The 13,951-nt window shown below is 43.7% G+C and overlaps 1 protein-coding gene across 3 annotated transcripts in view; it reads right to left on the reverse strand.

Moving 5' to 3' along the window:
• LOC121856551 (G-protein coupled receptor Mth2-like) overlaps positions 1 to 13,951 on the reverse strand; it is a 103,739-nt gene that overhangs the window by 6,961 nt on the left and 82,827 nt on the right. Inside the window, exons 3-15 of one of the 3 annotated variants that reach the window (XM_042352152.1) lie at positions 8,959 to 9,239; positions 6,077 to 6,364; positions 4,921 to 5,082; positions 4,037 to 4,189; positions 3,534 to 3,728; positions 3,119 to 3,295; positions 2,684 to 2,884; positions 2,440 to 2,581; positions 2,053 to 2,134; positions 1,691 to 1,851; positions 1,110 to 1,291; positions 687 to 788; positions 303 to 408 (exon numbers count right to left, since the gene is read on the reverse strand). In XM_042352152.1, the coding sequence (XP_042208086.1) occupies positions 303 to 408; positions 687 to 788; positions 1,110 to 1,291; positions 1,691 to 1,851; positions 2,053 to 2,134; positions 2,440 to 2,581; positions 2,684 to 2,884; positions 3,119 to 3,295; positions 3,534 to 3,728; positions 4,037 to 4,189; positions 4,921 to 5,082; positions 6,077 to 6,364; positions 8,959 to 9,239 (2,232 nt within the window). Of the gene's footprint in view, positions 409 to 686; positions 789 to 1,109; positions 1,292 to 1,690; positions 1,852 to 2,052; positions 2,135 to 2,439; positions 2,582 to 2,683; positions 2,885 to 3,118; positions 3,296 to 3,533; positions 3,729 to 4,036; positions 4,190 to 4,920; positions 5,083 to 6,076; positions 6,365 to 8,958; positions 9,240 to 13,951 lie in introns of all 3 variants that reach the window. The other 2 variants (XM_042352151.1, XM_042352150.1) reach the window with 2 other exon arrangements.

Consider the following 13,951-nt stretch of genomic DNA (forward strand, 5'->3'; position numbering starts at 1 on the left):
GGAGGACGTGGCGGAGGTGGGAGGCGGCCCGGGCTCAACTTGGGGCCGTAGCTGTTTAGCAAAGGAATTGGAGGACTGGTTCTCCAGGCCGGGGTGTGGCTGAGAAGACCGACTGTAGGAGAGTGAGAGCTGTTTATGTACTCTGGACGGAGGGAGAGGGAGAGGGAGTTGGTTCTGTGAGTGAGAGAGTGAGAGGCGGTTGTGGGCGTGGATGTGAGCAAAGGAGAGCTGCTGATTAGAGAGCGAGAACTCGTCGGTGCTGGCAGAGTTGGAGAGAACGACAGAGCTGAAGGCGTTCGTACCGCGGGGCTTGGCTGGTGGGGGCGAGCCGCAGCAGCCGCACAGCCGCGCCCTCACAGCTTCCAGGATCTTGGGTTTCAGGATAAAGATGAGGAAGATGATGAAGCCCTGAAAGAGACCCAGTGTGAGTCTTGGTCTTCCATAACAAACTTTAACCTTAAGTGACTGTAGGTATGACACTTTTCGTCTGACTGTATTTACTGGAAAGTTCCGTAATGTAATATGTCGTGTTGATTTTAACCTTGTGAGACATGTTAACTTATAAAATGTAAGAGAGAGTTTATCAATAACACGGAAGAAGGAAGATATCACAATACATTAGGTGATGTGATTAAGAAAAAGACGAATAAATGGGGCTGAACATTTTAACATATTGAAGAAGTTACCTGGAAGCAGTTGAAGACGTCAGAGATGTACCAAACAGTACTGGGTCCCAGCTGGAAGGATATGATCTCCGCCAACCAGCTGATCCCCATCACTAGGAACAGCTGAGAGGCAACAACAACAACACGTTAGTAAGACGACCACCACGACTGTGTATCAGTGTCGTCAACAAGATATCAGTCACCAAACAAAAGATAATTATTTATTTAGTTTTTTTCTCTTCAATGGGTTCTGTAATAAGTCTCTTTCGGTTCTGTATTTTGCTAACATCATATTTGGTGAAAAATGAAAAATAAAAATCAAATTAAAACCACACCTGACCTAACCTAACCACACCTAACCTAACCTACATACGCATTCATTTATACACTCGTGGATGCATGAACACAAACATAAACACGTCCTTGAAATAGTGAAAAAGTTACCTTGAAACAGAGTCTGAGCCGCTGCCTAGTCTGTTTCTGGACGGTGCCCTTGTGACTCTGCTGGACGGTGACCAGGAGGGAGCGTACCGTCAGGATGAAGAACAACAGGTCGGCCATCAGCAACACCGCCACCGGCCCGAAGAAGTAGGCCCACTTAGCCCCGTTGTTGTGGGTGACGGTATCTGGAGGAGGATCAGGCCTCAGTATGTGGTGGAGTCAGATGAAGTGTTAATGTGTGTGTGTGTAGAGAGAGAGAGAGAGAGAGAGAGAGAGAGAGAGAGAGAGAGAGAGAGAGAGAGAGAGAGAGAGGTGGGGGGGTTGCATAAAGCACATATCATATGCATTACTGACTGAATATAAATGAAGAAACAATCATATAAAAATAAATTATCTCAATATAAACCAGAAATAATTCCAACTTCAAATAAACTATATAAACACGTACGTTGATCTAATAGCAACATGTACACAACACAATGTTAAAAAAAAGGAATTAGTATTGAATATATTAACGTATAAAGAAAAGAGGAAATATGATAAAGCAAAACAAAAGTACACAGAGACCATAAACAGTGACTTACAGCTGAAGAAGCAGGAGTAAGTACCAAACTTGGGCTTGATGTAGCAGTTACTGATGGAAGGGGTAAACTCCATCATGAGGGAGACGGCCCCGAACACCATAGGAGAGACCCAAGCATACACTTGGTACCACACCCAGCGTCGCCCACTAGAGCTCTCCTGCCTGATGAACACCGTGTTAATATACCATGATTATATGACTATCTACACTCCACACACACACACACACACACACACATTCAAACTTTAAATCATCATAAAACTTAGAAGATTCACATAGTCACTGCGGCGAAAGAGAGACACCATCCAGCAAGAGTCTCAGGTAATGTCATATTGTATTAAGGTAACATCACCAATAACTTACCTGGCGCACTTCCACCATAGCTCAAAGCAGAGGACGTTGAGCCAGAAGAAGGTTGCCATGAAGAACATATACATACACACACCTGTAGGGGAGATAACAAAGATAACACAGCATCTTTAAGAATCTGTGATGGTAGAGCATCTTGGGATTTGATTTATTATTATTTTTTTTATTGATAGTTATCGTAATCATGGGTTTAAGTTTACCTTATTGAGGAAAAAAGTTCTTTTACGCGGGGATTAAACTTGTACTAAAGGTGATAACATGTACTCAAAGGAAGGGGGGGGAGGGGTTAAAATCTTTCAAAAATAGGCTATAATGTACTGTACAACCGTGTATTTAATCTTCACTATACCTTAAGATGTTAATAAGATAGATGTTACTTACCCACACCTATACAGGCACTAGGACAGGCCAGGTTGATGGGATCAGAGAAGAGCTTGATGATGATAAGGAACAGGTAAGCGAAGAACAAACTAAACAGGAAACAGAGGAGAATACGTCCCAGCACAGAGTGAGCCAACTTAACCTGGGATAAATTAGACCATTGTACAGGTATAATAACATGGTGAATTATTATCAACAGTAACGAATAGAGGAAACATTTCTATTTATTTTAAGCTGGACTCACATTTTTATTAAGTCCTCTTTTGTTTTGGTCAGGAACGGTGAGGTAGACGATGAACGACACTAAGATGAAGAGATCGGAGATGGCTAGGAACGCTGAGTAGATATAATTAACCTGCTGCTTCTCCATCTTGCCCAGGTGATCCCATTTTTCACTGAAGCAGAACCCGGCTCCCTGTTTCACCTCACCCGTGGAATACAACACCTGCCAGGGAAGGTTATAGTAATATTACCCCGCCGTGTATGAGAAAATTTAGGTTAATCTTTCCTTAAATCGTAATTTTGAGTTTGATAATGAATACAGTATGTTGGTGATAATGACGTTAATAATATACAACATATCCTTACAATAACTGACAAATACAGACACACAAAGCTACACGAATGTTACCTGGAGTACCTGGGTATAATTAGGTTACAAGACTACCTCCTACAGTACCTGGTCTATGCAGAATTCTCCCCGGGGTATCGTGAAGACTTGCTCTGGTTCGCATTCGTCTGTGTTGTTGCTGACGTAGCGGAGTGAACCTCGCTCTAGCAGCTGGACACGCTCCTGAGGATACGTCAGCTGCACCTCACACTCAGGGAAGCCGTACCCGTAGTCCGCCCCAGCCAGCTGTTACAGAGGGACGAAGGAACAGTCATAGTGTTCAGCAGTCTTTAATATATGATAGATACTGAGGAAAGGAAATCAAGGTCAGGTAAATGGAAAGGAGGTCGTTTTTTGTAGCATTCCTGACCTTTATTGCCAACTTGATCTCTTCCCACCCCTGACCCATGTCCACCCCTGACCCATGCTTAAACCCCCCCCCTGACCTACCCACATCGACCTCTGACCTTAAGTGGGGGCTCACCATGGAGTGGGTGTTGTTCTCGTGCCAGACGGAGGGAGTAAAGACGAACTCCCTGGCTGACACACAATTGCTGGAGGCGGCGTCAATGATCTCCCCGAGCTGACAGCACTTGGGTACACAGGACTCAGTCTGGCAGCCGGGGGTCTGGAGGAGCTGTAGATGCTGCTTCTCCGCCACACTGACGCACACGTATGCCTGGAGGAGGAAGATAACGCGGGGGTGTGGTTCAACGATGTCTTGATCAACTGTGGTAACATTTAGTGGTTTGGGAATCTGAACTCTCTCTCTCTCTCTCTCTCTCTCTCTCTCTCTCTCTCTCTCTCTCTCTCTCTCTCACCTCTCTCTCTTTCACCTCTCTCTCTCTTTCACCTCTCTCTCTCACTCTCCCTCTCCTCTCACCTCTCTCTCTCCTTCACCTCTCTCTCTCTCACTCTCTCTCTCCTCTCTCTCTCTCTCACCATTCACTTACTACCCCCACTACCCCCCCTGCCCACTACACTCACCATGGGCACGAGGGTCCCGTTGGTGTGGAAGTCCTCAATACAGTACTGGTTCTCAGGTATGACGCGGTCAAGGTGGGGCACGAAGAGTCCACCTGTCTCCTCCTCCAGGTGGAAGGCGTCTACCTGCCACCCCATCTGGTCACCCACACACGTCTGCCAGGCACAGGGATAGGAAGACTCATGGCTCAGATCCACAATGATTATGGATGCTAATTATCCTCATAAATATTAATTACTGTACGTCTCTAATTAAGGTGAGAGTCCTAGTGTTAGGTTAGGTTAATTGTTTTGTTTGAGGTTAAGTAAGGCAGTTAAATATGTTCTTACATGCTCAGTTAAGATGACAAACTCGAGTACCTTTAAAATTTGTTGGTCAGTTGACAAAATTCTTAATTCTTTCTTATTTAAACTCGTGCAATTTACAAAACCAAAGTTGTGTTCACTCTAATTGATTTTTTTACAACTTCTGAGAAACGAAATATTTTCTCTTTTTTTCTCCTTATTGAATTCTCCTGAAGACTACTGAGTTCAAGTTTACTTTCTAAATATTTTAGGTTAGGTTAGGGTAGGTTAGGTTAGGTGCAGCATAGTATAATTCTAACATTATAATTATCTTAACATTATAATTTTGTTCCATATTCAGTAAGCAGACATTTCAATCTAAACTAGACCATGGCCGAAGCTGTGACGTGTTAATGAGTACAGAAATTATTAAACTCGTTCACTGGGACACAAGTGTACTTCTAGCGGACAGTTTACCGGATCACTGAAGTACTGAGGTGGCTGACGACTACAAGATGTTCATTAAGTTCACCCACCTACCTCTGCTGCTCTCAGGTAGACACAATTATTAGCACCACACCCTCCGCCGCCCCTATACTCACCTGGAAGTTGGGCACCAGCTCGTGAGTCTGGGAGTAAGGCGGCTGGCGGACGTCGACCAGGTGGACGTCAGCAGAGGGCACCTGCGCCGACTTGAAGGGCACAAGCCAGGGTGCGTCCGTCACATTAGCACGTAGTGTACAACTGATCGTCGTGTCGTACACCTGTCATGGAAGAAGAATATGTTAATAGACAGGTGGATAGTTGTTCTGGTGTTGTCATAAAGGGACATCAATTATTACTTCATATGACTAACATCTCCTGATGGAGGACAACACACTGCTGCTCCAAGGACTTAGCCACTACTGTTTACTGGAGGCAGGAGGAGCTGTTCTGATTTTGTGTGGCATTGGATACATGTGTGTTGTCTTAAGGGATGACATGTGGGGAGGGGGGCAGTTTACAATTTACTCCCTCACCCTTCCCCCTTCATACCCCCATCTAACCCCTCCCCCTGCCCTCCGACTTCCTGCTCCTCTGACGCCCGCCCTCCAACCCAGCTTGTGGACATGGACCTATGCCCTTGCACGGCTGAGCCAAAGTGGTGGATGAAGAACTCTGATCCTCTTCAGTGAACAGAGAGAGGCGGTGCTGGGACTGGATTCACAAGTGTTCCTACAGCCTGACATGGAAGGGGAGAGGTAATGTCATGATACACGCTGATATAATTATTACACACAGAGTCACATGTGCAATTGAGTCTTCCTGGTACACGTAAAGTCTCATGCTAACACAGGACTAACGAGTCATGACAACCAGAGAGATAAAAGAAAGATTATATTTACATTCCTTCCCTCCAGCCACGGAAATAAGACCTTATAGGGGAAGTAAACACGGAGCCTTATGAACCTTCAACGCTTATTTGAACTGTACCAAGTTAGGTTAGGTTAGGTTAGATATATTCAATTGTAAATTAATAGAAATGTGCGGAGAGAAAATGACCAATGTTTACTTCTACCTTCCTGAGGACTGTACTAATACCTGACCCTATATGTGCTAACCTCTCCTTCTTGGAAAAACATTCGGTACAACAGATACAAAGGCAATAAAGAAAATTATCCTTGATACCACTCCACATGGACTGTTTTGTGTGAGTGTGTGTGTGTGTGTGTGTGTGTGTGTGTGTGTTCTCTATAATACCACAATGCCTCAACCAACCTCGTTATGCATACAACATTTCCTGACAGGGATCTTGGTAGGATCGAAAGTCTCCACCTCAGTTTCCAGGACACACACCATGGCGCCCTGGATGTGTGAGGAGCCCTTCACGCTGGCGTTGGCCACAAAGTTCTCCAAGCAGTAGTTTGAAGGATCGTAATACTTCTCGTACTCCGGCACCCACAGCTGACCCGTGTCCAGTACCCGGAAGTCGAACTCGGGTTTTTTATCAGGTATGACGTCCAGAAGGTAACGTTCACACCCCAGCATCTCCGTCTGTAGCTTCACCTGTGGGTACACCTCTTACCTTCAGTCTTTATAAACTTCATGAAAAATTTTTCTAGGTAAAATATTATGGTAAATTCCCTGACGATGATAAGAAGACAGATTAATGCAGTTCAGTTTAATTGGGACGATATTTTGATATTTACACGTAGAATTTGTAAATACATTCAGTACTTAATTCAATAGGTCTCTTACAGGGGATAAAATGAATGAGTGACAGCAAATGAAGGGAGAATGTGTGTGTGTGTGTGTGTGTGTGTGTGTGTGTGTGTGTGTGTGTGTGTGTGTGTGTGTTGACGTTCTTGAGTTTGCTGTTCTTACAAGAGTGAAGAAAAAAAAACAGATCAGAAATATTTCCTGTATATATTAAATAAAAACGAGCGGAAGCAGCCAGTTCCTCGCCGCTGAGTGTATGTCACTAATCCAAAAGCTAAGTGTGTACCGATGGACTCTACCAGGAAACTGAGGTGAATGAAGGCTACAGTGACCTTACCAACAGCGTGGATGGCCTGCGGTATATGGAAGTACACTAATCATACCTGCCCTACACACCTGGTTTATTACACTGATCACACCTGCCCTTACACACCTGGTTTATAACACTGATCATACCTGCCCTAACACCTGGTTTATTACACTGATCACACCTGCCCTACACACCTGGTTTATTACACTGATCACACCTGCCCTACACACCTGGTTTATAACACTGATCATACCTGCCCTTACACACCTGGTTTATTACATTAATCATACCTGCCGTACACACTATGTTTATTACACTGATCATACCTGCCGTACACACCTGGTTTATATGATTTTCCTTTGTATAATAAATTGGAAAATCATCCAAGAAAATCCTGTCCATAAACAAGAGCGAATATCCAACAAGAGTCGGTGTTACTGTAAATTAACGTAGTCATCGCTGGAGACTGTCTCATGTCACCGTTTTCTTTAACCCCTAAAAAAAATCTGTTTTCCTGGCATAATTTTTTAAACTCCAACTTTAATAAGAAAATTTATAATTAAAAACGTATTTTATAGAACTTGTCCATCTCTTGTATGTGACTAAGAATTCTTTTAAAACTTGAGTGAAATCCAGTAAATCAACAATAATGAATTCACCCAGAAGCCCACAACACCGTGAGTGAAATGCACAAACACCTCCACAACCAACACCACTCAGATGACAAGTAAGGGAGTCGTCGTCTTTTCCCCATCTGAGAGACGTGGGTTCGAATCTTACAGAACCAATTGTATAGTATGTACAGTCATGAATCATTGTAGAAGATAGAAATTCCAATGAAACACAAAAAATACCAATCTGAGTCCAAACCTATAAAGACGTGTTGTAAGAATTGCTTTTATCTGTAATACAAGACGGTGACAATTTTATATAACTCAAGAATCCCAAGATCTCTACGGTCTAGTGAACGTGTACAATGGAAAGTTATCACGGTAAACAACAACGTCATCCTCACTACACCAACTCCTCTCAACATATCTGAGAGACATGACACGTAAAACATTGGTTGTGGGGAAGATGGGGTATTTCTACTTCATCTTCATCTCCGTTTTATCCCATCGTCAATCATGTTCCTTGGCGTCAATAATCAGTTTGGTTCATTATATCCAGATAGATTTTTTTTAAGTCTTCTTTATGGGTTTAAAAAGTCTGTAAACTGAATAAAAAAATGTACTAATGATTATAAGTAGTAAAAATAAAAAGTACTTAGCGACACACCACAAACATTAAGACAATTATGATATGAAATTTGTCCCTCTACAGAAACTTGAATCATAGGATAAAGGTTCGTAAATTTAAGTTTTTCTCTTATTCAAAATTTATCTTGTGGTTAAAATTGTCGATTACATCCAATAAACGATAAAAAAGGGAGAAATTTGGTTAATGTTGGAGGCGTCATTAACCAACAGACAGTAGTGTGTGTGTGTGCGTCATGTTGTAGTCTACCGTGAGTGGCTGGGACCGGGAGAAGTGGAAGGACGTGGTGTTTACTTCATGACGAGTTGCTATCAGTTGACGTCCAACATAACGTACAGGTCTAAGAAAATGTGTTTGTTTATCTACGAATATAACATTTTGTATTTAAAGCTGTTAATGTTATTGTTGTTGAAATAATCATACGCCCGGCAACATCACACCAGAAAATTTCCCTAAAGCCAAATTTCTCTGAGTCAACCAGGCAGGCAGGAGAGACATTCATAGAGCTCTCAGACACAGCTTGGAGGCTAACACTCGCCGACCACCACAGATCATCGTTCGTGCTGGTGTGACGAATTTAAGCAATTTCAAGAATTTTTTTCATCGTATCAGACGGATTATGAGGAGGATGATGAAGTTATTATAAAGAATAGAAATGTTTGGTAGATTGACATTGTTCTCTGGAAGACGTTTTGGTATATAGACTAAAAATACTGAAGGTGACGAAACGGTTCTGTCTAACACTGTCAAATAAATTGTCTTTATCTACACATATGTAACAGAAATTTGGGAAAAGAATTAATGTACTTCTCGATAAATAATAGAAGGATTAAGAGACATGCACACACACACACACACACACACACACACTAACCTGGTCCCGTGTGAGGTTCGACTCCATATACATGCCGTAATAATCGACGGTGAATATTGGTACACTGAAGGTAAGGTCTTGGCTGGGCTGACACGTGTTGGTGGCGTGATCGAACACTTTGCTTTCAGGGCAGCACTTGTGGATCACCAACGTGTCAGGGTTGGAGTCATCTGTCGGGAGGTCATCGTCCGAGAAGGTGATTGGATGACCCTGACGTGGCTCCTGCAGTAAGGATTCAGGCGCAACTTCCGCAGGTGACGGTGAGGGGCTTTCCACTCCTGCTGGGGGAAGGAGAAGAAATATTAATTATTGGTGAAAGAAATAATCATAACTAAGTGAACACATAAGAAATACTTTAACAGACATTAATTTTATATGACTTAAATAATTGTTTTTAAGAATGTATAGACAATGTTGGTGTTTATTGTTTACATAATGTTCGACTCATATAGTTTGCACGGTAGTCAATACGAGATGTAGGTAAGGTAAGGTAAGGTAAGGTAAGGTAAGGTAAGGTAAGGTAAGGTAAGGTAAGGTAAGGTAAGGTAAGATTCTGTGTGGCTCTGTTGTACATTGTCTTTTCCATTTTCATACTCTGAGTCAGGCACAGGTGTCCTAGAAGATGATTGTCCAGTGTACTGTACAGTTAGGTGGGGGGTAAAAAGCGAGAGTGGTGAGGTAGAGTGGGTGGGTTAGGGTGGGTGAGGGTGGGTTAGGGTGGGTGAGTGACGTAGGTGGGTCGTGACTCAGGCTCCGCTACCTAACATCATCTCTAAAACCACACCTCCGACACACACACACACACACACACACACACACACACACTTAACAGACCTTTATAAAAACCACTCCATCACCCAGGCTATCACGATTCCCCTCCCCCTCCTCTTGATATTTATCGAAGCATTAGCTACGTGTGTTAATCAGGATAAAGTCGTCATCTTTACCTTGATTACGAATGAGTGAGTGTTAGGTATTCAAGGAAGACTCTCAACTTGTTTATTTAACAGGGAAAGTAGTTGTGTTGTGTGTCTTCTACTCAAGTGACAAAACTCAAGGTTATTTAGCAAAGGTTATGTTAGTTTGGTCGGGTTAAAATATGGTAATTATGTTATCGTGTTGAAATCTACTGGATGACAACATTTACTCAGGTCTACGGAATGTGATTAGGAAACCGTCCTTAATATCTGAAAATTCTATAAAAAAGAAGAAAGAAAGAAGAAGAAAGAAGAAAGAAAGAAGAAGAAAGAAGAAGAAGAAGAACGGGTTGGACAGGACTGGTGTGTAGTATCCGGGCAGGCGAGGCAGATCAACCCAGGCCAAGCTCCTCCACCAGCTCACCTTCACCTCCGCCAGGATAAACCAGGTCTTCCACCAACCGCCCCCCTCCTCTCCGACCTGCCCCGATACCTGTCTCCATAAGCTTCTATTGTTCTACTATACCTCCACCCAGTCATCGTGACATGACTTCCTACTATAAGATTGTCATGTGTTACTTTGAAGATCTTTCTGTGTTACAAGTTTTCCTTCTCTTGTTAAACTCTCTAATTCGTCATTAACTATTCCCATCATTATTATCTCTACACCTAAAGTGATATATTTGCCACTACAACCACGACTGTAGGTAAAAACATTACTAATACTTTCACGGCTTCAACAATAGTACTACTACATCGAGTACTCCAATCACTACCACTGAATACTATCTCTGTAACTGCAGCTACCTACCCCCCCCCCTTACCCTCACACCGGTTATCACCACCACCACCACCACCACCATCATCATACCATCATCACCACCACCACCATCATCCACCACCATCAACACCACCACCGCCATCATCACCACCACCACCACCATCTTACCACCACTACCATCACCACCACCACCACCATCAACACCACCACCGCCATCCCACCACCACCAGCACCACCACCAGCACCACCACCAGCACCAACACCACCACCACCACCATCACCCCAATCATCACCACCATCAACACCACCACCGCCATCTACCACCACCGCCATCACCCCCACCAGCACCAACACCACCACCATCACCACCATCATCACCCCATCATCACCACCACCACTACCTTATCACCACCACCACTACCACCATCACCCACCACCACCACCATCACCACCACCACAATCATCACCACTATCCACACCACCACCGCCATCACCACCACCAGCACCAACACCACCCACCACCACCAGCACCAACACCACCACCACCACCACCATCATCACCACCATCACCACCACCGCCACCTACCGCCGGATCTGAGTACCTTAATCCTCCTCCCTGTACATCAACGCCTCCCTCGGTGCTACAGGAGGCAGATGCAATAATTGATCACGCTTTTGCAGCTTGTATTAGAGGAAGTAGATAGAGACGTATTACTGATGATAACTCCGGCACGACTATAGGAATGATTTGTGCTCATTAGTTGTCCGCCCACCTTTGCCTCCGGTCACGTTCAAGCACGTTTACGGCCGCCCCTACACAGCCAGAGAGCAGGAAGGGGTATGAGGCTGACCCTGGGTGATCCTAACGTAAGCTACCAATAATCTTTAGGTACATAATGCTGTAATTACCAACCAAGATGACCTTCAGCTACAGCAGCAGGAGGGGACGTGGAGTCTCCCGGGTTGTGGTCTTCCTTGACCACCTGAAACTGTTGGGTAAGAGGATCAGCCGCGGGGCAGAGAAGTCCCTCACCTGCCACCTTATCACCTTTACCGAGGAGTCGCCACACACACGCCGTCGGGAACGAAAGATTTGTATTTTATTTTTTCTCGCACGTTCCTCCTAGACCCAACCTGAGTACTGCAGAAGGCGAAGCAGGAACCAGTAGAAATGTTTACTACTTTTATTATTTAACAGAACCAACCAGCCACCTAAAGGCATTGCTTGGAAGATGTGCCCAGCCGATTCCAGCAAAATTCCTTGATTTATGGTGTGACGCAACTAACACGCAGTGGCTAGTTACACGCGTTATGACAAGCTGTTGTGGGTTTTTATCGTCTCTAAGATAGTGTTGAAACTTTCACCACAAGATAAATTCGTCCTTGAGGAGTCAATTTAATACACACTATTAAAATAACATCGAACATTAATAGTTCTGATGATTTGTGACAAGTTAAATTACCGATAACTTACAGCTCAATGTCTTCACTATTAAAGCTATAAAGGATGATATTTGTAAAGGTATTTTTGGACAGCAAACATTATTTATCTTTACTGTAATCTGTGTTCATATAAGGAGTCATGTCAGAGGTTTAAACTTGGCACGATAATGTGTTTAGATTGTGGTGTGTGTGTGTGTGTGTGTGTGTGTGTGTGTGTGTGTGTGTGTGTGTGTGTGTGTGTGTGTGTGCAAAAATCAATCTCATGTTAACTTTAAAACCTTTAACATGTACACAAATATTTTAACTTTAGGGAGATGTCCTCAACCAAAGTTAAATTATTGTACATGTTTACTTTCAGAGCTTTACACACACACACACACACACACACGGTCCACTGAATAATGACGTTAATAAAGATGGGTGTAGTGTTCCCAGGAGCTGACCACTAAAGCTACCATCCCTACAGTGACCTTGTGGGGACAACTTTCGCCTCTACCGCAGAAGGGACAGGTAGTCAAGAGGAGAATTGACTAAATACCTGGACGATAATTGGATTTACCTGATATGAGTTGCTGTCCGTGTGTTTGTTTGTTTTGTTTGTTTACCTTCACGTACGGTATAAGTTCTTGCTTTACCAGAGAGAGAATTAGATATAAAAAAATATAAGCGATATGAATGTAACTTTTTCTTAAGGTGTTTTAGGAAGAAGGGTTATATTATTTACCTGTGTGTTTTATCACCTGTGTCTAATTATCTCTTATTATTGTGTGAGGTGGATCAAGGGGAACGCACATACCCTCCTCAGAGAAGGTTTAGGGGGGAGGGAAGGGAGGAAGGGGAGGGGAGGGGGAAAGGGGTGATAATACGGGATTAGTCCAAGACACGTGTGAAGGGTCAGCAGGGGTGAGGAGTGTCAGCAGGTAAGAGAATATCAGTAGGTAAGGGAGTGTCAGCAGGTGGTGGGAGTGTCAGCAGGAGGTAACGGGAGAGTCAGCAGGTAAGGTGGTCAGCAACGTGACTGGACTGTGAGGGTGTACCACCCCCTCCCCTCTCTCCCCCCTCCCTCCTTCCACCCTACCCTCTCTCTACCCCCATCCTTTCCTCTCATCCTCTTACCCTCCCCCCTCCCTCCACCCCACCTTCCTTCCCCCTCACCCTCAACATCTCCCCCTCCCCTACCCCTCCCAGCCCCCTCCACCCACGCCCGATCACCCAAATCAAGGTCCACTGACATTTACTAAGGAAGAAACACTGACTCCTTACCTGCAACTTAGCCAGGTGTTGATATTACAGGTACATATCAGCGATCACTACAGGTGTGTCGGTCACGCATCATACACTCGTGATCGACAGATATACAGTTCATATATTTACGTTACTATTGAGGTATAATGAGGTATCATCATTAACTCGAATGGGTTGGATGGATATATGAGCGATTGGGGTTGGGTGTATTGGAATTAAATGGTGAAATTAACCTCTCTTGAACATGTGGGAAAGAAGAAGAAGAAGAAGAAGAAGAAGGAGGAGGAGGAGGAGGAGGAAGGAAGGAAGGAAGGAAGGAGGAGGAGAAGGAGAAGGAGAAGGAGAAGGAGAAGAAGAAGAAGAAGAAGAAGAAGAAGAAGAAGAAAAAGAAGAAGAAGAAGAGGAAGAAGAAGAACTCAGCAAACACGGTCATAAAACAAGAAAAAAAACACAGATCATATAAACATAAACACAATATTTGTCTCCCTCGTATTAGACACACACGGTAAACTTGTCAATCTTTTATTTTAACTAATCTTTTTTTTTCTCCTTCATAATTTAATGTTAAGAGCTGTTGTTATCAGCGAGGAATGTGAAGGCTGTCCAC

This window comes from Homarus americanus, unplaced genomic scaffold, assembly GCF_018991925.1.
Source record: "Homarus americanus isolate GMGI-L3 unplaced genomic scaffold, GMGI_Hamer_2.0 scaffold936, whole genome shotgun sequence".
NCBI classification, from domain to species: Eukaryota; Metazoa; Arthropoda; class Malacostraca; order Decapoda; family Nephropidae; genus Homarus; species Homarus americanus.